The sequence below is a fragment of the Mytilus trossulus genome, chromosome 10, assembly GCF_036588685.1.
Source record: "Mytilus trossulus isolate FHL-02 chromosome 10, PNRI_Mtr1.1.1.hap1, whole genome shotgun sequence".
Lineage (NCBI taxonomy): Eukaryota > Metazoa > Mollusca > Bivalvia > Mytilida > Mytilidae > Mytilus > Mytilus trossulus.
Window position 1 is genome coordinate 23,641,897 of NC_086382.1, and position 23,921 is coordinate 23,665,817.

The 23,921-nt window shown below is 32.1% G+C and overlaps 2 protein-coding genes and 1 long non-coding RNA gene across 3 annotated transcripts in view; all 3 read right to left on the reverse strand.

Annotated features, from left to right (window-relative positions):
- Positions 1 to 2,691: 2,691 nt before the first annotated feature.
- LOC134687080 (uncharacterized) lies at positions 2,692 to 6,472 on the reverse strand. The gene is made up of 2 exons (XM_063547056.1): positions 6,099 to 6,472; positions 2,692 to 4,847 (listed from the first exon to the last, which is right to left on the reverse strand). Exons 1-2 carry the CDS (start codon positions 6,360 to 6,362, stop codon positions 4,248 to 4,250), a joined length of 864 nt encoding a protein of 287 aa, XP_063403126.1. The 5' UTR covers positions 6,363 to 6,472; the 3' UTR covers positions 2,692 to 4,247.
- LOC134687772 (uncharacterized) overlaps positions 6,368 to 23,921 on the reverse strand; it is a 48,568-nt gene continuing 31,014 nt past the window's right edge. The window contains exons 2-7 of the mRNA XM_063548228.1: positions 12,177 to 12,358; positions 11,269 to 11,345; positions 10,215 to 10,289; positions 7,767 to 8,928; positions 6,921 to 6,925; positions 6,368 to 6,436 (exon numbers count right to left, since the gene is read on the reverse strand). Of these exons, the coding sequence (XP_063404298.1) occupies positions 6,368 to 6,436; positions 6,921 to 6,925; positions 7,767 to 8,928; positions 10,215 to 10,289; positions 11,269 to 11,345; positions 12,177 to 12,358 (1,570 nt within the window). The remainder of the gene's footprint in view (positions 6,437 to 6,920; positions 6,926 to 7,766; positions 8,929 to 10,214; positions 10,290 to 11,268; positions 11,346 to 12,176; positions 12,359 to 23,921) is intronic.
- LOC134686092 (uncharacterized) lies at positions 14,443 to 22,404 on the reverse strand. The gene is made up of 4 exons (XR_010101538.1): positions 22,230 to 22,404; positions 17,342 to 17,392; positions 15,766 to 15,853; positions 14,443 to 15,048 (listed from the first exon to the last, which is right to left on the reverse strand). It is a non-coding gene; the product is annotated as an uncharacterized LOC134686092 (long non-coding RNA).

The following is a 23,921-nucleotide window of genomic DNA, read 5'->3' on the forward strand; positions in this document are numbered from 1 at the left end:
ATAAGATAAGAGATCAGATAATTTTATTAACCAATCATGGTTCCCAAAATTTCCACGAAGGATGCATTAAAGATTAGGTAGTGTAAAGTTTTGAAAACATCAAAACGTCAACCTTTTCTCTTATGCATTATTTTTTTTATCCGCGTTTAGTTATTGAATTGTTTAACATACCGACATCAATTAAATCCAGATCATAATAAAAGTATGTATTGAATTTTCAAATCGCTCGCTCGCCCCAATTGATTAAGTCAAAATCTGTAGAACAAGAAATTTAATTAGTGTAGCCGAATCAATATATAACATATGTACTTCCTTGATCTACTTGTCATACATCTAAATATACAAGATAATTGCTACCCAATTTAATTATCAACTACAATTTTGGATCATATCTTTAATAAACATTTTATTACGTAGTTGTATATACTCATGAAATAATCATATAGTTACATGTATCTTATCATTATGCCTTTTTACATATATCATAAAGTCTGGAAAATTACAGCGGCTCTTTCCTATCACTCATTACATAGAGGAAGTAGTTCAACCGAGCATTAACATATCATCAATTGATTCACCAACGATGATAATCAATACATGATATATATTACTTCCTTGATCTACTGGTCATAAATCCAAATATACAAGATATTTGACACCCATATCAATTCAAGATGATTAAATTAAATTTTTATATTTCCTTAATGCGGGGTTCACACATTGCCGATTATTGCTCCCGTTTGAGATCAGACAGCGATACGAAACGAAAAGTGAAAAAGTCGGATTACGGTCCTCAATTATCTGGAATGTCCTATCATTGTCCGATCGCAGTCGTTTAAGTTCGGAACAGATTCCTACGGGTCGGGAAGGATCCGAATAGTTCGGCGAAGCACCCCGACAGTGCGTCCCGTAACATTCGGGGAAACTCAGCAGATTTAGTATAGTCGGATTACAATCGTGCCTATGTCGTGACAGATTCTGCTGTATCGGATCACAATCCTTACAATGTTCTGTGTATTCTGGACGGTGTCCGGTTGAACGGGAATGATCTGGAGAAATTTTTCATTGCTGTTTTTCTGCCGTTTGAGTCCAGATTGCATCCAGATCTTGTCGATTGCGAACCGTTTTTGCCGAAACCGTTCTGAAACAGTCCCGTTATTAATACGAAATTCGTCAATAATACCCACGTCAGAGTCCCGACAATTACAGAATACAATACGACTGAGACCAGACAAAGCCGTTTGCAATGCGATAGAGCGGACCGTGATAGGATTAGGTTCCGACAGTACCTGCTGATCCCGATTATGCCGACAGATTTCGAACGGATAACTTCCGTCAGCGTCGGTTCACTGTCTGATCTCTGTCGGATTAAATTCGGTAGAATCGGGACGCAGTCGTAACAGGCACGGTCGAAATTTACCTGGCAAAAGATACAAATTGGATTAGAAGCGGATTGAGAACGGGATTATCGGGATAAATTCGCTTGGAAACGGTTGAATATCGACGCTTCCTGAACAATATCTGATTGTTGTCGTGATTAAATTATTTGTTTTACAAATTTTAATTAAAGTTTGAATTTCCAACCACGATTCACAGGATCTTGATCAGACTTTTGACAAATTTTAATCGGGAATGGTCCCGTCAATGACGGCAGTAAAAATCGTGAATGTGTGACCCCAGTTTAACATATAATCACCAAACCTTACATCGTTACTGACAATACTGGTGTCGGATATCTAAAGACTAAGTAAGTGCATGATGAGTGCGTCCCCTTAAAATACCAAAACAGGAAGTAAATAAAAAGCTTAGTTACAATTACAAAATTCGAAACGAAACGAAACAAATCTAATTTGATTAACATAGCATTCAGTGTTTTAATGACACCTTCCGAATTTACTTCTCTAGGCAAACCGGTCTTCTTATCTATTACCGTCAATTCCCGTCCGCCCGTCTGTTCAGGTAAAATTGTACACATGTTTACCTCTGGAAGCTTTTCGAGGGAAGCTTGGACCAAACATGCCAAAATCACAAAAATATTTGATGGTTCATAGTATGACATTGAAGGTCATCAGCAAGCAAATTAAGATCGACTTGAAAACATGGCTAAGTAGACGGATGCATTTTTTGTTTCAAATTGACCAAACTCCATTTAAACATTTTAAAAGCGTATGTGAACTTAATTTTAAAGAATTTCATAAAACACTTTAAATACACGACATGGCCTAATTCTTTATCTTGATAAGAGAGCACAAAAGAAAATACACTTATATAATATTATTGTTATTGTACATATCTCTTTTATTAAATGAATGTTGCATATGCATGAAATATTTGTCACTGAAAATTAAACATTTATCATCTATTTCTTTTTGTACTTTATAGTCGCTCTCTAAAATCTTTTCTGAAAATAATAACATTCATGTAGATAAAAATATTATTTGTTATATTAAAATTTTGTCTTTGGCAATTCACAATTTAACTATAACAACTTATTACAAAATTATTAGAAGTTTATAAGAACCTAAACTACAGCGTCTCAAACATATTACTCTTATACTTCTAGAAATCAACAACACAAAACTTTAGTCAAGTTTGATCTTTTATAATATGAAATTCTATTAACATATACATATGCATGTACACTGTATCTCTAAATCAGGTTTTATAAATGACACCAAGACAAGACTCCAGATATATTCAATACAAATATCAAGTTTACTTTAAAAGAATCAAAGCACTATACGTTTGTAAATGTATTTGGGCATGTGCACAAATTTAAAAAAAAAGTGGTAGCTAGAATATAATTATTGACCCAAAAAATGTTAACTTAATTTATACTAGCATTTCATACAGTACCTGAATTTCATTTTATTTTGTAGTTGTACCCCAGAAGGATGTTTTTTTCACAACAAATGAAATAAATGTTAATGCAAATTTGCACCCACACCCCAATTATCAAAACTTTCTATTTCTGACAGTAATTAATTTGATATCTCGTTTTTGCAATAACACCATAGCACAAAAATAGTTCCTTAAATAATGATTATTTATTTTAAACAAAACTTACTTACAGGCTTGTAGCAACACATACGCCAAAACCCAGTTAAGTACACATCCGAAATTTGACAAAAATAAAAGTATGGTAAATCAAGTAAGAATAAAGCTACTTATACATGTTAAAGTAATAAAGTAATGATTTACAGAATCAGCATGATGGTTACGTTGCTGATGCAAGCAATTAAGATGTTCGAGTCCTCAATTCGTCAGACCACAATTAAAACATATATGCAATGCCTCTTTACAACGTTTCTGAAGTTTTCAAAATAGTTGATGAAATAAAATATGACATTTAAAAGAAACCAATGCTCGACGATTCATACGCTTTGAGATTTCCCTTGTTTCCCTTGCTTGGTAAAAATTTAAAAAATAAGACTCGTTCTGAAAGTTAGTATCAAGCAAAACCCACTACTCATTAGAAATTATTTTTCTCTAAATTACTTTTTTTTTCAAATTCAATCATTTTCAAAACTTTGACTGGTTACTATGGAAATAAAGATTTCTGTGAGGTACTTTTAAGCCCAAGAAAATTGTTACAATGCAGGATTTAGCACCATTTACTCCAAACTTCTGGCTAAATGACTTCTTCCCCTGTGTTGAGTACACACCATCTTGGTATAGCTACGCCCCTGACTTATTTAAAAAAAATACATTGCCCCAAACAAATATGCAACACTGCTGCAGCATCCCCTATATTCTAATGGATTTTTCTTTTACAAAAAGTGTTTAAAAAGAACCCTGATTTTATCTAAAATTAATTAACAAATTTCATTGAAATGTTATACATTTATCTGTATGCACATCAACCTTATGTAAATAATTGTGTGACATTTCACAAACATCCTACCCATACTTTCAGTAATAGATATTGGTGATTAGACAGATAGATGAAAAATAAAGTGGAGATTAAGATGCAGAACCATAAGCATCATAAGAGAAATACATGAATAAACCACATTTTCAAAAATATTGTCTATAAATAATACTTCATCATACATTTGTTTAAAATTTAACATTCAATCAGACATAGTAATGTTTCTTATCTCTTGATTTTCAATTTCAGCTAAAACAGCTTCTAAATCCTCATCATCTACCACGTCTACAACAACTTTAGCTGCTCTTGTTTCTGTTCTTTTTCCTGCTACAGTTAGTCTTGAGAAAAATGATGTTATTTGAGATGAATCAAGGTATTAATTCACCTGAAATCTTTTTGTACCATCTGGCAACCTAGCCTGCCGAATTTTCACAGCAGCATCACTTGCTGTTACTTTTTCACCTGTTTTTTCTCCATTTTCATACATTTCTGAAAGAAAACTATTTAAGTCAGAGGAAAATCTAACAGCTTTCTTGTCCTTCTTTAAGGCCCATCCCTTTGACAAAATAGTTAGCGGACTGGACTGAATTCTAGAAGATGCTCCCTCAGAGGTTGTTCTCACATCTGTGGATACATCATTACATAATTGTATCCAACGAATCTTAATTTCATCGTATGTGGATTTCCTTTCTAACTTGAATTCATGCCTACCAAGTAACAAATGAATTTCTAGTGAATGGTGCTTCATATACATTTTAGTGCATCCTGTTATTGGGCACTTAAACATGTACGAAGATTCATTTGTTACCTCTGGATTTCCTTCACATAGAGAATCACTTGAAGCTAGATCTGCAGGTTGATTGTCATTTTGGATAGTGTTGCTGCTAGTTTTGATGTTACCACTTTTCTCTGAACCAGAAAAATCCTCCTCAATGATGATTCCTGTACTCTTTTGCTCACAGGAATATGTCTGCAACTAAAACAAATATAAATGTAATTTAATATGTAAATGAAGTTTAAATACATAAAGATTGTGTCATGGGAAACAGATTTCTTTCAGTCCAGTCAAACTAAGTTTGAACCTCAAACTAATTGCAACAGAAAATGTTTTAGTTCTAATCTACTAATATAGCATTACGTCCCAAATAAACACAAAACAAGAATGCGTCCATGGTACTCGGATGCCCCACTTGCACTATCATTTTATATGTTCAGTGGACCGTGAAATTGGGGTCAATACCTTAATTTGGCATTAAAATTAGAAGGATCATATCATAGGGAACAAGTGTACTAAGTTTCAAGTTGATTGAACTTCAACTTCACCAAAAACTACCGTGACCCAAAACTTTAACCTGAAGCCGCAAAAATAGACGAACAGACTAACGAACAAATGGACAGACGGATGCACTCACCAGAAAACATAATGCCCGCTACTATCATTGGTTGGGCATAAAAAAGTCCCATAAAACCTAACTTGAGGAAAACTCAAATTTGAATTTTAATTTCTTGGAAATTGGAAATTAACATTGAAAAGGGTGATAGCTCTGCACAAATGAGTCTTTTGTTGTAAGTTTTTGGTTGATTTTGTAAATAATGCTGAAGATTACAACTTAAAAATCTTCTGTTGCATATACTTCAAGGTTAGGGTCAAATTTAAGCTAGATTGACTGGACTCTTTGTTTGTAAATATACAGCGACAGCAAAAGTGACATCCAATCTTGAATTTAATCTGTGTTTGGTATTCTTAAAATATAAGTAAAATTATATAAGATTCATAACATATGGTAATGATGGTTGAGTCAAATTAAAGTTGAATCAGTTCATTTTTGGATATTCTTGTATGTACAGAATGGTAAGGTTAAAACCTATATATGAAGTATGAATATGTTGATACTTCACATTTGTACAATAACATGTACATGGTAACTATCAACAATTAATATTATAAATAAACTGTTGAGGTCATGATCGTTAAGACTTTTACATATTTTATATATATATATATATATATATATCAATACTATGCGGTATGGGCTTTGCTCATGGTTGAAGGCTGTACAGTAATCTATAGTTGTTAACTTCTGTGTCATTTACCACGTCTTCTTTTTTATATGGCCATGATCTGGTTTGGGTTCACTTATCTTAGACAACTGATAAATGATGATATAAACAGGTATATGAATATATGTGTCTACTTATTTTGGACATATACAAATATTAACATTACCTCTTCTTTTGATATTTTTTTTCCTGTTCCAATGTCATAGGCTTTCCAGACAGTTATGCTTCCATCTTCGTGCAGCTTCAAGTTACTAATTTGGCTGACACCCTTCCATTTATGGCTCTTTAACTCATGGTTTGACGTGTCTATTTTTGCAACAGCTAACTGACATCCTGTGACAGCCTTCCCACTGCAAATTGCAGCTCTCATGTCGTTTGCAGTTTGAATGTTGCCACCACTAGCTACATACGTCCTCATCTTGCACCTCATGTGAGCTATCTTACTATCACAATATGACTTTCCTGACTGTCTTTCACTATAATTATAACTGCTGATCCTAACACCTGAAAAATAAAAGGGTTTATATATTTTATGTCTCATATTCTTGCAGTTAAATATGAGCTTAGCATGGAATGGCATTTAGTTATTTATCAGGTGTATAAATAATTATGTGCCATGAACATCTAAATAATATCATTTCACTCAAAAATTATAACATACAAAAAATGCAATAACATTTACAATCTCCTTTTTTACTTATTTTCTTTTGAAAGTATTTACAAAAAAAGAATGTTTGCATTATTTTCTCATTTTTCCCAAAATATACTGAATAAAAATTACTTAGTTTTTGAGGTTATATAATCTTCAGCTCAACAAAGTTCAACCTTATAATCAATGAACCATGAAATAAAGATCATGTGACAGTCCTATTTTAACAATAGTTATTTAGTACAAAATGTACATTATAATATCTTTAACGCAACTACATGCACATTTATAAAATTGAAGCCAAGTAGTTCGAGATCTTATAGCTGAAGTCGTCTTTACAGAAACTGAAATGAAAATAAAGTTACGTCATTCATTCAATCCAGTAGCATTTTTATACACTGTCATATGTCCAACAAATTTATATTCATTTTGCTTTTATGCTTTTATAACTTATAATAATATATATAATATTTCAGCTTATCTCATTGTTATCTTAAAAAAAAACATATATACATCATACATGTATGTCATTGAATGTATATAAATACAAATTTGTATTGCTTGGTCATATCTTTTTTGGTACATAAACATGATAAATTAAATCAGACTGACATTTGTTTTCTCAATTGAACTGTTTTTACAAATTTATGAGAATAAATTAGTTAAATTTACCAGTATCTATGGTATCAAAAAGTCTCTTGTTTAGGTTTAGCTAGTATAACTTCTTTAGAGTCATGACAGTCAAATTGGATAAGGCTGTTTAGTTTTTGCTGATTGATGTTTACTTCATTTTGATTGTCAAGAAGATGACATGATAATCTAACTTATCAGCACAGACCACTGGAAATCACCATAATTCACAGTAAATCACTCCACACCAGTGATAGTGACCTTTTCCCCCTTGTGTGTAAATGTACTATCGATGTTACTGTAAATTCAGGAATTATTGAGTACATTTATCTTTTAGATTTTGTAATTTAAGATTAAAATTCTATTTTAATTTTTGTGATATTGAAAAAAAATCCTGTTTAATTTAAAAAAAAAATAAAAAAATCAGACTGTGATTTTAAATTATTTCAATTATAACCTGGTCACATTTTTGCAATGTAGTAAACACATTTCAGAATTACAGTAATTCATTGTAAGTCATGTGTACTTGAAACTCTTTTTTAACTTTTCACTTACCTGAAGTATTATTCACTCTGTCGATCAACATTTGCAAGACATCAGGTAGCAGGTTACATCTGTCACACACTAGATCATGAAGGTGGTCACACTCTACAGCATACTCTTTCTCCTTTGTATCACTTAATGCCCAGTTAATGCAGTGATCAGCACATCTATCATTCTTTTGTACATGGAGCTTATAGTCTGTTTTCAGGTAGATTTTACTTTTTTTTAGCTTTGACAATATTTCATCTGAATCATCTCTGTCTAATACCTCCATGTTTACCAATTCTTTTGTTAAATTAATCAAAAGGTCAAAAGCTGTGTTTCCATCTGCAGCAATATTATCAAGTCCACGTAAGTTTGTCTTTTTGGCAGCTGAACATGAAGACAATATTTTGAAAAGTGTTGAAGAAGACAGTGGAGAGAAGTCTTGCTCCTTGCAAATGGTTATATACATATTGACTAACTCAGAGTTACATGAGGTTCTTATGACTTGCGGAATAGATACAGTCTCTTGTTCTAGTTTCACTGTTCTCATTCCAAATGATGACACCTGTATAAACTGATGATCAAAAAAAAAATCCAAAGCATGTTCCAGTTTAACGGGATCCATTCTCAATCTGTGCAGTTTTTCTTTTGCATCTACACTGAAACTGCCCGGCCCATTACTATAAAACTGAAAATGCCTTCTGGCTTGATCTATACGCCATACTGTAAGTCCAGGTATCAAATTCTGCAGTTGTGTTTTTGAGTATTTATTTGCAATCATTGAGAGTAGCTGTAACTTTTCATTATTTTTATCGGAACTGTTATAAAGCTTTACAATCATTTGAGTCAGCTGACTATCTGTATCTTCATTGTTACTGACTTGTGAAGTTATATGCTTGAAAAGTTTACTGCTTTGGCCTGGTGCTATACATTCAATCAATGCATCAATACCTTGAACTGCTTTTCTTTTATACAGCCTTACTGTCCTGCTGCTTGCATCCTCTATTGGAGTTTTAAGCTGGCTTTTCAAAGGGCTGATTGATCCTTTTCCAAGTATTTGTAAAGCCTCATTTAAACTTTCAATTGATGGCTTGCTTAAGGCATCACTCCAGTTTGACACTTGAGAATCAAAATCTTCTATTGTTGATTGAGATTGATCCATATCAAATAACTCAGAATGATGATCACCCTGAAATGTAGAAAAAAAAACATGTGAACGTATGATCTACTGGAAGTTGTTGAGTGACAGTAATAGATGACTTATAATAATAATTAAGCTTAAAACTGAATCCTCGTGTTGTTGTTCATGAGAAGATGTGATGAAATTTTTTTACTTTGCTATATAGCTATCATGTGCATGAAATTATACAAGTTTTTATCATGTGCAAGAAATTATACAAGTTTTTCTTACTTTGACCCCTTTTGAGCCCCTTGTTCTTAAACTGTTTGAACTTTAAACCCAAAACCTTGTGTTGTTTCAAACCTTGATTTCAATTTCATAGAGATCCATTAACTTAAACTAAAGTTATTGTCAGGAATTTTAGTTTCTTCCGATGATGCTGATGTTGATGACGACAACGTGATACCAATATACAGCCTTAAAATTATTGACGGTGGTATAAAAACTTTCGATAATAAAGATAGTATTTCTTTATTATCTAATCTTATATGATCTGATTTAATTTCATATATTATAATTTATGGACTCTGAAATATAGCTCATTTTTTCTTAATTTAAATCAAAATTAAATGGTGCTTCTACAGACATAATAATAATGGTTATTTGGCCAAATTGTGATATTTTACAGCAGTGTTGTGATTGACAAAGAACTGTACTAGATCAAGAAATTGACAGTAATACAGCCTCTTTATGGTTTACTTTTACAAATTTGACTTGGATAGAGAATTATCTCATTGGCACTCATACCACATCTTCTTTAATATATATGTAGTTGATTTTATTTAGATTGTAGGTTGCAAATTATTTTTTTCACCTCTGATACATGTACATGCATGTACATGTAACAATTAAAAGTAATTTTTTTCTCTCATTTTTATATTTGCAAAATGATTACTTTTTTGAGAGCCTTTACTTTAGAACCTTTATGGCTAAGAAAATGTACAGCTTAAATAATTTGTGACAAATGATGATAAAGAGCACAATAAAATGGGAACCAAGAAGTTTATATTTTGACCATATATGGTTATATGTCTAAAACTATTTTGACCTCGCAAAGACCAGGAACAGACGTATTGAATATGTCAAAGGCCAAGAGTGTATTTGTTTATTTGTTTCTTTGTATTTTTTTTTTAAATTCCTTTTTATTTTGATATTTCAGGAATTGATTATATAAGCTGTTTTATTTTTTTTTATATTTTTGTCCATACTTTCAGGAGCTTGCTATTGTGTTATATGAATTGATCCTTCTTAATGGCATATATGTCATTTCTGACAGCTATTGTTCTTATGTTTACCTTCTGTGTCCTTGGTCTTAGTGAATATGAAGCTTCCTGGTCTAAACTTTCTACATCTTCTTTATCAATACAGTCCTGTAAAATAAAATTTCAAGTATTATTATGTGTATACATATTGTTTAAAGTCAAAGAGTAGAAATAAGTACGCCACCACTTATTCCAGTCTTATGTTACCCCCCCCCCCCCCCTTTTTTATTTCATAGACTGCTTGCATTTAAAGAATTCTCAATTCAGAATCAGACTTTTCTAGAAAATTGCAATCATTCATGACTATCTCAGGCTGTTACAAGAGATTTATTTAAAGACCAGGTTTAAAAAAAAACCAGATTGTATACTAGTATTGACCAGGCTTGCAAGCAGCACTTATTGGTCACATAGAGAGGAAATTAGTGTTACAAAAGGTGTTACACACTTAAATGTCTTGTTTACTTTACTAACCAAGCCAAGAAGTCTATACACAAATATTTACCAACTTCATGTACTACATTATATAGCCAAAAGACCAATAATGGCTATATTCTGACATTTTTTTGGGTGTCTAACTAAAAATTTTCATATATGTAGTACAGTACCATTCCAAATTAACTTCAGTATGGGCTTTGCTCGTTGTTGAAGGCCATACAGTTACCTGCAATTGTTAATTTCTGTGTCAGTTTGGTACCTTGTGGAGAGTTGTCTCAGTGGCAATCATGCCACATATTCTTTTTTTAATTTTTTACTATTCCATGTATTCTAGTGGCTAATGGTGTAGACTGATCATGATATGGTTGTTTGTTAAAATGTTATTCTACCAAAATCAAATAAACATAATCAATGATCAAGGTAAAGGAGGTAATGGTCAGATGATCTGTACCAGACAAAAATGCACATTTTGCAATTCCATACAAAAAATTTAATTCAACCAGTATTTTTAAATTACTATCAGACCATGAAATAAGGTTATAGTCCTCTATGCCACAACAAACAGACAAAATGAATATATTTCATTTGTATTTTGATCATATTGCAATTTAAAAAAATTGTTCAATGGTAAGACAAATGTTTATAAACTTACTGGACTGACATTTTCTAGTTCTATCTGCTCCTCATTGTACTTTCCATTTAAGATTATAAAGCATGAACTACATAAGCCTGAAATATACATGAAGGCAAACAAATTCATTAATGCATCTACATTTATATAATATGATATAGACAACTGTTGTACATGTATAACAAATTCTGCAGTTGTTTAAATTACAATTCATTTGTCCTTTGGAAACTTTTTGTAACAGTAATGCTAAACATCAACATTATACATGTGTTGTATACAATAACAACTTCTAAGAGACCCAGAAATATTCTATTTCAGCATATTGAAATTGTTATGGAATAAAATGGGAAAACTTGAACATATATTTAACCAAATCAAATAAAACGGTTTTGTTGTGTGACCTTTAAACTGCTTATCTTTGAGTCATTTGAACTCTGGTTGATACTGTGTAATGATACATGTAGTTGTCTGAATGTTAGTTATACTACACCTCCTTATATTTATTTTATAGTCAAACAGGAATGTTCTCCTGTGTTTGGGGGTTGCTTCCTAGACTCTTAGAATGTTAAAAATCCATTTCAAAATGTCATGCTTGTCAATTTAGTACAAACTAACATGATTATTACTGTAAACATGTTCTTGTCCTTATATACATGTCATATTTGCTACTGGACATCAAACCTCAAACCTCATTAACCAATTCTTTCTCATATTTATCAAAAAGACAGTAAAGTAAAGTTACATGTACAATGTACATGTATGATAAGAAGAAATCATGTATTCCAATTCAGACAAAGTACAAAGACCATGCTTAGACTAAATCACTTTAAATGTACATGCATCACCCATTTTTGCAGTCAACCATTCATAACTGGTTTGATTTATAATCAGTTTAATTTATCCAGCAATATAACTTGGATATAATTTACCTGCTCCAACAGGAATAAAGATGCCTTCTCTGATGAATAAATATCTGCTCAATTTGGTTATCACCACTTTAGTCACTTTCTTACTTCCTTTATGCTCTGGATTGGCACAAGATCTTGCAGGTTTCCATAACAACCCTAAATTGTACCTATGTACAGGGCACACCTTCAAGTCTGGTTGAAAGCTACAATATTAGATAATTTTTTTTAAAGAAAAATCAAACTTGGCTTAAACATTGAAAAACAACAACTTTACATCATTTTTTTGTACATTATGTACTGCTGTAATGACTGTTGAGGACAATTTTCATGTTCACAAAAAAATAACAACACCTAACGCATTCTATTTGAAAAAGAGAATTTCTATTTTATTCTCTTTTTTGGGTGGTTTCAAATTCGGTTAACGATGTGAATTGAAATAAACACTTGTTGTCAACAATTCTATAAGGTAATGAAAATGCTCTTACATGATTTTATCAAATTTGGGGAAATCTCCCCACTCAATGAAGAAACATAGTCTTCTTGAATTGAAAAAACGTACCAGTGGGGAAAATCCCAACATACACTACACATATAAAACCAATAACATTAGAATGGGGAAATATCCCCACATTCACATCTACAATCAAAAAAATCAGAATGCGGATATCCCCACGATAAGATTAATTATAAATTATTAAATAAGATAATTGGAAAATACAAGCTTTCATATTGCTGACCATCAAATGGGGAAATTTCCCCATAATCTCATTTTGTTCAAATCATAAAAAAATTGTTGACTATCAATTGGGGAAATTTCCCCATAATCTCATCATGTTCATATTAGATATTTTTGACTACAAGTTGGGGTAATTTCCCCATAATCTTTTCATGTTCAAATAAGTTATTGTTGAATTCAAATTGGGGAAATTTCCCCATTATTTCATAAGATTCAAATTATAAAAAAAATATGTAAAAAACTGTCATCCCAAGTCGTGAAATTTAGACAGTCTTTAGACAGTTGACTACTTTTGAAACAAATGTGTACCAATGAGAAAACTCTCCATCCAAGGCCCAATTTGTAAAAAAAAAACATTATAGGTATAAAAAAGGTCTTCAACACGGAGCCCTGGCTCCTACCGAAAAGCAATCTATAAAGGGCCCAAAATGACTAGCGTAAAACCATTAAAACAGGATGACCTAAGGTCTAATCTATATCAAAAACGAGAAACGAGAAAAGCTTATGAACCACATCAACAAACGACATCTACTGAACATCAGATTCCTGACAAAATGTTTGAATATTTTGTGGTTATCCGTATAAAGAAGGCAGAATGTTTTGAATACAGATTGCTTTTAAACTCGAGGAGCTTACTTAAAATCGTCATCATTAGGAACAAACCTCCTTAAAAGAGAGGCAAATGATACCAGAAGAAAATTCAAACTCATAAGTCGAAAATAATCGGACTACGCCATGGTTTAAAAAGAAGACTAACAGACAAACAATAGTACACAAAACACAACATAGAAAACCAAAGACTAAGCAACAAGAACCCACAAAAACATAAGGGATTGTTATATTCTTACAAAACCACAAAACCCACACAAACAAGGAATTTAAATCTATGGTTGTTTAATCAGCAGACACTACCGACCGCACTACTAAAAATCAATTCCAATCAATTTGTTATATCAAATATCGATATTTTCAAATTTCAAATAGTTTTCCTGAAGCTGTTGATGTTCAGAGTTGGTTGACCGTTATGGAATAACCGTTTCACAAATGAAATCGGATATGTTCCTAACGTCGTAACTACAATCCCCTTCCCTTTCATGACTTTGACCTACCGAATTAGACTGTTTACCGGATTTGTCATCACATAAGCAACACGACGGGTGTCGCGTGTGGAGCAGGATCTGCTTACCCTTCCGGAGCACCTGAGATCACCCCTACTTTTTGGTGGGGTTCGTGTTGTTTGTTCTTTGGTTTTCTATTTTGTGTCATGTTTACTATTGTTTTTCTGGTTTTTTTTTCATTTTTAGCCATGACGTTGTCAGTTTGTTTTGGATTTATGAGTTTGACTGTCTCTTTGGTATCTTTCGTCCCTCTTTCAGAAAATATCTATCCTGTATGTAAACGGTGGTGATGTTTTAGTGAATTTATAAAAGTAATTCTGTTAATGATGATACTCAATATTTGCCCAAAGATAAAAATGTTTGTAAGTACATCTTCATCAATTTTAATATGCTAAGATTGTGTGTACTAATGATTATAAAAAGTAATCTATAACACATTGTTACATGTTTCAATATTGCAACTATATTGAACAGCTTTATGTGCATAATATTGTAACACACTTGGAGTTTATAACTTACTCTATGCACATCTATCTGTTGTTGATGATTTTTTCATTTACATGTAGATGTTTTTTTCATCTATTTATTTTAGTCATTGATGTTGTTTCGTTGATGGTGTGATAATTACTTCTTTTTCTACATACAGTTTGTCATATTAAATTACAAGAAAAATCCGACCAAACAAGCTAATTTTGTGAATGTTTTTTTTTATCATTAAAAATCATGATAATGTCCCAATATAAATTAAATAACAAATATATAACCTTGTTCAATCTTGTATACATGTATAAATATATAGGATCATTTGACTGATGCTAAATGTCTTTTGTTCAAGGACAAGGAAATACAGCTTCGTTTTGTTGTTGATATTGTTTATCATATCCTGTTTTGAGAATATTATCAGATGAGTTGTGAGTTTCTTGTAAGTTCATATATAAACAAAACACCTTTAGCTGAATTCATCTCGATGTCTTTTTTCGTAGATTTTGTAGACTTAACACTCGTACTAAGTTGTCGTCTGCAAATACGACTTTGTAACCTGTAAAATAGAGACTATCCAATCATAGGGACAGAAAAGCAAATTAAGCATTATAAAATTAAATCAAATATATCTACATCTTTCCTTTCATACAATGTTTACGGTCTGAAAAAGAAAGTTCATGAAAAATTACACTGGAACTCCCAAAATTCGAATAAACAGAAACTGCTTTTCAGCGCTACTTTTCTTTGATTAATTTTTAAATAAGTATGACTTGTACTCCCTATATACAGAGTTATAAAGTTTATTTTTACCCTGACTTTATATGGAAATGTTGACTCCTTAGTGAGTCTTTTACTTCGAATGATATGTACATTGTTTCTGTTAGTTCGACATGTAATGTTCTGTGTTCTCTCCAGATACGCCAATGTTATCAGCCAATAAATACAAACGGTATATAAGTTAGACCGCTATTCGTTTTTCTGATTGATTTGTTTTACACTAGTAATTTTTGGTCTTGTTATAGCTTTTTGCTCAGTATGATCCAAAGCCGCAGGACCTAGCGTGACCATTAATGGTTTACTTTTATAAATTGTTACATTGATGGAGACTTGTCTCATTGGCACACATACGACATAATCCTATATCTATGAGCATGATGATATAGCCTAGGGTGCACAATGTGGCATTAAACAAAACAAAAAACTACCTGACTATCAATCAATTTATTAATTATCGTTCTTTTGTAATCTCTCTTTGATTTATATCATGGTTTACCTGATTTAGTTTTTTCTAAGACTGTTGCATTATACCATTTCTTCTCCGGTTTCCAGAAGCCCATTACTTTTTCGTTCACTGCGAAATCCTCAGAAAAAAATCAGAACATTATAATCATCTTTAGAATTTCACCTCTGTGTGAATGCTGCTTTTAATTTTATTAAAACGATATGTTTTAAACTAGATAGGATTACAAAGATGTGGTATGATTTCTAGTGATACTATCACATAGACGTAACTTTTTTTTGATGTAAGCAGCTATATTTTACTGTACAATATTCAACAACAAGCAATCATATGCCGTAGTGTAAGCTTAAAAATACGATTTAACATAATGTCAAAAAGTTAAACGTGAATATCAACGGCCGATACATAGAAATGAAATCATAGATCACAAACAGCAGTCAAAATGACCACTAAATTACTGATTTCGGACAGACATACAACATGTACAAATGTGGCACAACTTAACGTCAGGTAAAACGCAAACAAATCTTTTAATTAGGTGTGAAATCATTCCAGCAATGAAACATGGCTTGAAATACTTTTTAGGTTTTTTTTTAAGTTCACAAAAATGCAAATGTATCATGATGTTCCGGGTTTACACACCCTCCCCACAAACTGGATCCCAACCAATTTTCAAAAAAACTGAATAGTTACACAACGTACAAATCTGAACGTAAAAATAATATACACTAGAACACACCCGTGATATCGCGGGTCCGTGACTGAATTAAAGTATATAACTATGCGCAAGCCTTATTTTAGTATTAGTATTGTCATATGATAAAGTGATGCCGATTATATGATACAGTTTTCTCTGCTTTCAAATCTTTCGTTTTGAACCCGTCGAACTGGAACTCATCAATTATTGGTAATATTAATTATTTGGAAAACAAAAGGTCCTGGAATGAAGTATTTTTTAATCAACAGCATTGTCCTATATTAGTTATAAATAAAATTGAATTCTTTGATTCGCTGTTTTACGTCATGCACGCTAACAAATTAAAAACTGTACCTATACACCTTATTTTTTAGTCCAGATTTTTAGTATTCTTATTGTTATCTTAGAAAGTCTTACTGATTAAAATACTATAATAGACCTGTAACAATTTGACAATTTAGTAGTGTCAACCCTGTGATTATGACCCGTGTATATAGCATATCAATCCTGAATAAGCATATTAATCCTGAATACACGGTTTGCCGGTGCGCCTGTCAGATGCGGAACGTACAGATAAGGTAACAGGTGAATATACTATTGGTATCGGTATCGGACTTGACCCGGAACTTCTTTATTATTGAGAAAAATATTAATTACGTGGAAAACAAAAGGGCCTGGAGTGGTGTAATTTTTAATCTACACCTTTGTACTATATTAGTTATGTATAAAGTTGAATCCTTTGATTCGTTGTTTTTACGCGATGACGGCTGACAAATTAGACAACTAGAAATATGCAATTGTCGCTATGTTCTATATGTTAATAGAAAATGAAAGAAGAACTTTGTTTCTTATTAAAACTGTTCCCTGAATAGATTCATAGTTGTATAAAAATAAACAAATCACTTAACTCACCTTGTTTTCATGTGACTTTCTGTTTTTTGCCTTGCTAGGCTTGTCTTTTCCCTATAAAAGAAGATTCAAATTGTAAATAAAGGTTTTACATTTGTACACAGAATATTGTATTTGCGGTTTTAATTATATAATGAAAAACGACAAGAAACAAGAATGTGTCCAAAGTACACGGATGCCCCACTCGCACTATCCTTTACCATGTTCCATGGACCGTGAAATTGGGTAATAATCTAATTTGGCATTAAAATTAGAAAGATTATACTATAGGGAACATATGTACTAAGTTTCAAGTTAATTGGACTTCAATTTTATCAAAAACTACCTTGACCAAAAATTTTAACCTCAAACGCTGACTTTCATTTTCTATGTTTAGTGGACCCTGAAATTGGGGTCAAAAGTCTAATTTGGCTTTAAAATAAGAAAGATCATATCATAAGAAACATGTGTACTAAGTTTCAAGTTGATTGGACTTCAACTTCATCAAAAACTACCTTGACCAAAAACTTTAACCTGAAACTCCCACTTTCATTTTCTATGTTTAGTGGACGGTATAATTGGGGTCAAAAGTCTAATTTGGCTTAAAATTAAAAAGACCATATCATAAAAAACAAGTTTACTAAGTTTCAAGTTGATTAAACTTCAGCTTCATCAAAAACTACCTTGACCAAAAACTTTAACCTGACACTCCCACTTTCATTTTCTATGTTTAGTGGACCCTGAAATTGGGGTCAAAAGTCTAATTTGGTTTTAAAATTGGAAAGATCATATCATAAGCAACAAGTGTACTAAGTTTCAAGTTGATTAAACTTCAGCTTCATTAAAAACAACCTTGACCAAAAACTTTAACCTGAAACTCCAACTTTCATTTTCTATGTTCAGTGGACCGTGAAATTGGGGTCAAAAGTCTAATTTGGCTTTCAATTTAAAAGATCATATCATAAGCAACAAGTGTACTAAGTTTCAAGTTGATTGGACTCCAGCTTCATCGAAAACTACCTTGACCAAAAACTTTAACCTGAACGGACGCACAGACGGACGGACGGGAACACAGACCAGAAAACATAATGCCCCTCTACTATCGTAGGTGGGGCATAAAAATAAACATCAATGAGTATAATCAGATATAACACATTCTGTTTCAATTTGTCGATATTCTGATTTGTCAAATATGGAGAGTATGCAAGAATCTGCTCAATAAAATATAATAATAATAATTCAGTATAATAATCTAAAGCTGAATATACTATTTTTTCAAATAGGACCAGTAACATAATTATGCTATAGCCTGTGATCCTGGGCCACTGTTTAACCATAGATCGAGTTTAAACTAACGCTTCCGAAATAGAAGGCTGGATTAGGATGTCAGTGTTGCCGGAAGAAATCTCAGGCCGTGTTCACACCAAACGCCGAGTACAGTAAACATGTTTACATTTGGTTTAATGTAATGAACACTAGTTTCACATTAAATTTGTTCACATCTATACACCTTGTTTAGCTACCTGTACATAAGATTTGTTCACACTTGTACACTATATGTCATTTAAATGTAACAGTTCATTACGTAGAACCAAATTTTCGAACAACTTTTCAAGCAGGTAGGGAACGACCATTTGACTTTAAAAGGGGGGGGGGAGGATTTTCCACAGTTTGATTAAAAAAGAATCGGGTCATACAGATGATTAAAATGAACAAATATTCGGAAATCACAGTTTCCCAATACGTTATAGTGTTAAATATTAAAAAAAACTAAATATAAACTTTCGCGGGAGAAAAAATTATGACACATCCCCCCTTTTTTTAGTTAAGTGGTTGGTCCTTTAAGAAAGTCATTTTGGATGATTTGCAGTAGTTTAATGATGTCTCGATTACGCACTAAAAAGTAGGGTGCATCAGCTTGCTTACATCTACGAAGAAGAAGAATTGCGATGTTAAGGACCACTATATTTATATCTTTTCTGTGTGTTTCACATGGTATTTTTTCACCACGGAGTATTTGGAAGCGGTAGGGATTATATATATATTTTTTTTTAAATGTATTTTAACGGATCTGAGATACTACACAAACAAACAATTAACCTCACCCTTTTTCAGTAATGCTTTTATGAGTGAATCGTTGTTTGAGTAAAGACCATGCAGTGGCAAATATTTCTGTCAGTGTGTACGTCTAGTCGATTCGGGAGGACCTTTTCAAATGTATTATGTGTTCGGCAATGATGATGGGTGAGTCTTGATAAGGGTTTTATAAGCCTATGTAGAGTGTTTTTATAACAAATAAATATATTAAGTTTAGACAAATATTTCTATAAATCACTTTATTAATAAGTGTTATAAGTATCAAATTTATATGAAAATCGTTTCTTTTTTAAATATTCATGGGAAAATTAAAGTTGTGAATGTCTAGTTTAGTGTACACTTAACCTACACAAGGCCTACATCGACTATCGACTGCATGTAGCTATCGACTGCATGTAGACAAAACATGATTTAAACTACTTTTAGGTTAGACAATACTTGGTCATGTTTTATGAAGATTTAAGCCCAAGGCGAAGCCGAGGGCTTAAATCTTCATAAAACATGACCAAGTATTGTCTGACCAATTTAGAACATATTCACACTTTCGAGTGACCTTACAAAATTATCCTTTCCCATTGTTATATTCAAACCTAAATAAAAGTTCACTTTTTAGATAATGATCATTTCAATGGATGAAAGGAAATAGCACTGACATATATTGTGTAGGATAAATTGTTTTTCTTCTGCTTCAGGTAAAATTTAATACTTATATATCTTTAGATTTTTTAATTTTAAAAAGCAACACAATATAATATAATTCCACTTTTTGATATATATAAAACTCTCTGTATGAATATTTGAATTCAGACCATTCAACATTAAATTCTTACTTTTTATTGATAAATTCAAATGTATTGTGTGTCTCAGAAAACTATCCTTTGCTTTATATATCAGTAGTCTGGCATTGTGGTTTTTTGAAAGAAAAAGAAAATAATTCACTGAAATGTAAGTTATATAAATTAAATAAATACCATTTTATTTATCCTAATCAAATTTTATTTGTGTATTCGATATGAGCAAATGCATGATTTTTTGCAAAATTCAAATGTTTTTATTTTCATCTTTGCTCTTTCATCTTTAATCAGTAGGCTATTTTCCCAAGGAAAATGCCTTAGGGGATTCTACACTTCGTTAGTGCAGTTATTAAGAGTTCACTGTCACAATTAACTGACAATGAAAAATCATTCATGTATAGCATTTCATAGTGCATGGAAAACCATGTACTATGAAAATTAGAGGGCAAAAAACTGACTTTTCATTGGACGAGAAGGGGTGGGTATGTTCTAAATGTAAACATTGAGTTTTATCAATGGGAGCGTAATTATGAGTAGTTTATATGGAGTTACACTAACACAACACCGAGTTCAGGTCAATGTGAACACGGCCTCAGTACGACATACATCTTGTATATAAAAAATAATCGATTAAGGATTTTACCTAAGAAAAGGGCCAAACTTGGGCAAAATACTTTATATCGATCGAAAAAACAAGGAAATCGAGCATTGATAAAAATTCCATAATTGTTATTTGATAATTTGAATAACAGTTAACAGCACACATATTTTCAAAATACCCGTTAACAAAAGTATGAAAATACCTAATCAAGCTTGGCAAAAGAGACCCCCCCCCCCCATTTTTAATAAATAATTATCCATATTTTTACATATAGTTTGACAAGTCCTGTCTGTAATTTTGATATAATTTGGGTCCAGCCATTTTTAAAAGGGGTTCAAACCCAGGATAAAGGGTGGGTTCCAACTTTATGTTTACCTATTCAGACACATTCACCGTCAAAAAGGGGGATTCCACCACCTTAGATACGCCTTTTGTTCCAAAAGTAGTATTTTACCGTGCGCTGTAAAAACTTTTTTTAAGCTAGAAAAGAACTAGTGTGATTTTTTAATCTGAATTTATCGTCTAAAATTCAAAGAAATGCAGAGAAAAATGTTAACCAGAGTTTATAATATATTAATAAGTTCACTGACTTGGACTTTCCCGTACTATTTATAGGATATCTGATGAGGAGTTGTTTTTATTATTAATCACATATTCTTCATGTTCTTGCTGATTTGGGATTCTGAAAAAGGAAAGAATTAATTTTCTTCGATGCGACTATCCTGTCCGATAAAGGTCTATTTCTCAACTTTGGGAAAGCGTTCGAAATTTCATCCTTCCTCCGTCAAAGTTTTAACTTTGATTATATCTTATATCATCATAAATCTGTCTGCGCATATCATTACAGAAGAACCACAGTATCCGTGAAAGGCTTATAATTTAATGAATTCGATACATACGTACAATAGCATTTTCAAAAGTTCAGATTTCATTCCCTAAATTTGTTTCTTCGAGTTTTGATTTGATATTCAAAATTCCTTTTCAGTTTTTGAGAGAGTTCTTTGATTTTCTTGCCTTGTATTTTGAAAGCTTAATACTGATTGGAGTGTATCATCTGGTTTATAAATAAAGCGCGCTTTTCAAGTAGCGTAAACACATGGCAACACTGAGATTTTTAAAACTGAAATATCCTAAACTATTTTTGTGTACATATGAACAGTTTAATTATATTTTGTAACCAAAAGAAATACAGGGGCCCTGAAATATAATATGTAACAAATAGTCTTTATAGGTTTTTAAAGAACCTCTTTGATCTCCAACACGTCGGTTGTCTCGTAATATTCTTTTCGTGTGCGTGCTAAATCACACCTTAAAAAGTCTACATGACTGTGTATTATAAATCTAACGTCTCAGAAATTAAAGAAACTTAGTGTCCTTGAAAATTTTTTATGATATAAAAGAAGGTTTATTGAATTCTTACCTATTTCAGAGAACTAGCGCAAGGACAGGTGTGGTATGTCCCCAACGACGAATACAAATCTAACTTTGCTCATTTTGTGAAGAAAAGGAAACTGCCAAATGAAGATCAATGTCTGTATTTAATTTTTAACTGGACGTCTTCCTGTCAAAATTTTAAGCGCGGAATCTTGTTTACAAATAGGTTACATTAACCTTAACCTATGATGTATTACAGCTGCGAACATTGGGATGGGTGTTACGGAATTTCAACGAATGACTAAACCTTAATGAGGTCAAGAGCAACTCTACAAGATCCAAGTAAAGATAATAACAAGGTCACTTAAAAATTTCTGATTCAGCTCTTAATATTGTAAAATAAAAATGAACGGAGACTGAGTTATTATTACTAAACTAAGTTATTTGTGATGTTAATGTATCTTTAGCAATATTAACAAAACTATGTCTTATGATTAGTTATATCAAATTATGTGATAAATATCGTTGGTTTTAATGTTAACTAAATACAAGTTTTCCCATTTTTATTTTGAAACTCTTGAGATTTGTACACAGAACGTTAACTCATAATTTATATAGCACGATTTTGAAGAGGATTCCAGTTTCTAAGCTGGCTTATTCTGCAATTTTTTAATTAAAAATTCACAGCATTTCAACGCCACCTCTCTCTCCCCCCCCCCCCCCCCCCCCCCCCCCCCCCTTACAAAAAAAATCAAAGCATCTCAGGTCGTTTCCTTGGATAGGACAAAAACATAAATGTCGCTTCAGAAATTGTTCAGAAAATGTAAAATTAAGGACATTTATATATGTAACGAAATTGATCTATCATCTGAGAAAAAACTGAGTGACAGATACAATAAACATATTCACAACTTTCTTTTCACTTTAAGTGAATTAAACTTGCGCTTATTGTGTATTGTCATTATTGGGACTCTGTTCCTTGTGTTGTTTGTTGAAAATCATATCCATATCAACATCGCTAGCGATGTTTCTTTGTTTTGTGCTGTTGGGTCTGCTCAATTACTTTCACTCTCATGTACTTTGATTCACAACAACAATTCTTCTGAAGATCTGCGTTAACCTCAGAATTTACGTTGGACCTGTGTTTTTTGTTACTCTTTTTTGTCATTTCCTGAATATTTCATTTGACGGTTGGACTATATTTTGTTCAAATGACGTAAACATTTATCTTCTACATTCAAAATATTATTTGTTTTAAAGTATAGTCTATACATACCTACCTACCTTTTGTCTCTTTATCTTCTATGTCTCTGTCTGACTTTGTAGTCTGTATACAATCGTTTTTTCTTGAAATCGTATGCAAATCTTTCAGTTTTCGAAAGCTCCCTCGAATCGAGAAAAATTACGATCAGCTATCTATTCGTTTTTATACGCCCTTCTTTTAGACGGGAAGTATTATGGTATACCGTTGTCCGTCTGACTGTCCGTCTGTCCGTCCGTCGTCCACACTTCGGACAATAACTCAAAAACACTTTCACCAATTTCCATGAAACTTTAAACGTGAATTGTTCATATCTATTGACGTAAGCTCCCTTTCGTTTTTCTTTTAATTTCAGATTTTAAGTTTTGGATTAACGGGGCTTTATTCATAAAAAAGGGGGTATTTTCAAAACTTCGGACAATAACTCAAAAGGCTTTTACCAATGTCCATGAAACTTTGGTGAATTGTTTATATCTA

What these genes read in the sequence shown, in the direction of transcription:
- LOC134687080 (XM_063547056.1), bottom strand. Translation starts at nt 6,362, where the DNA reads ATGAGGTGCAAGATGAGGACGTATGTAGCTAGTGGTGGCAACATTCAA. An exon ending in AAAAAATATCAAAAGAAGAG is followed by an intron (nt 4,848 to 6,098) that starts GTAATGTTAATA and finishes TATTTGTTTTAG; the next exon opens with TTGCAGACATATTCCTGTGA.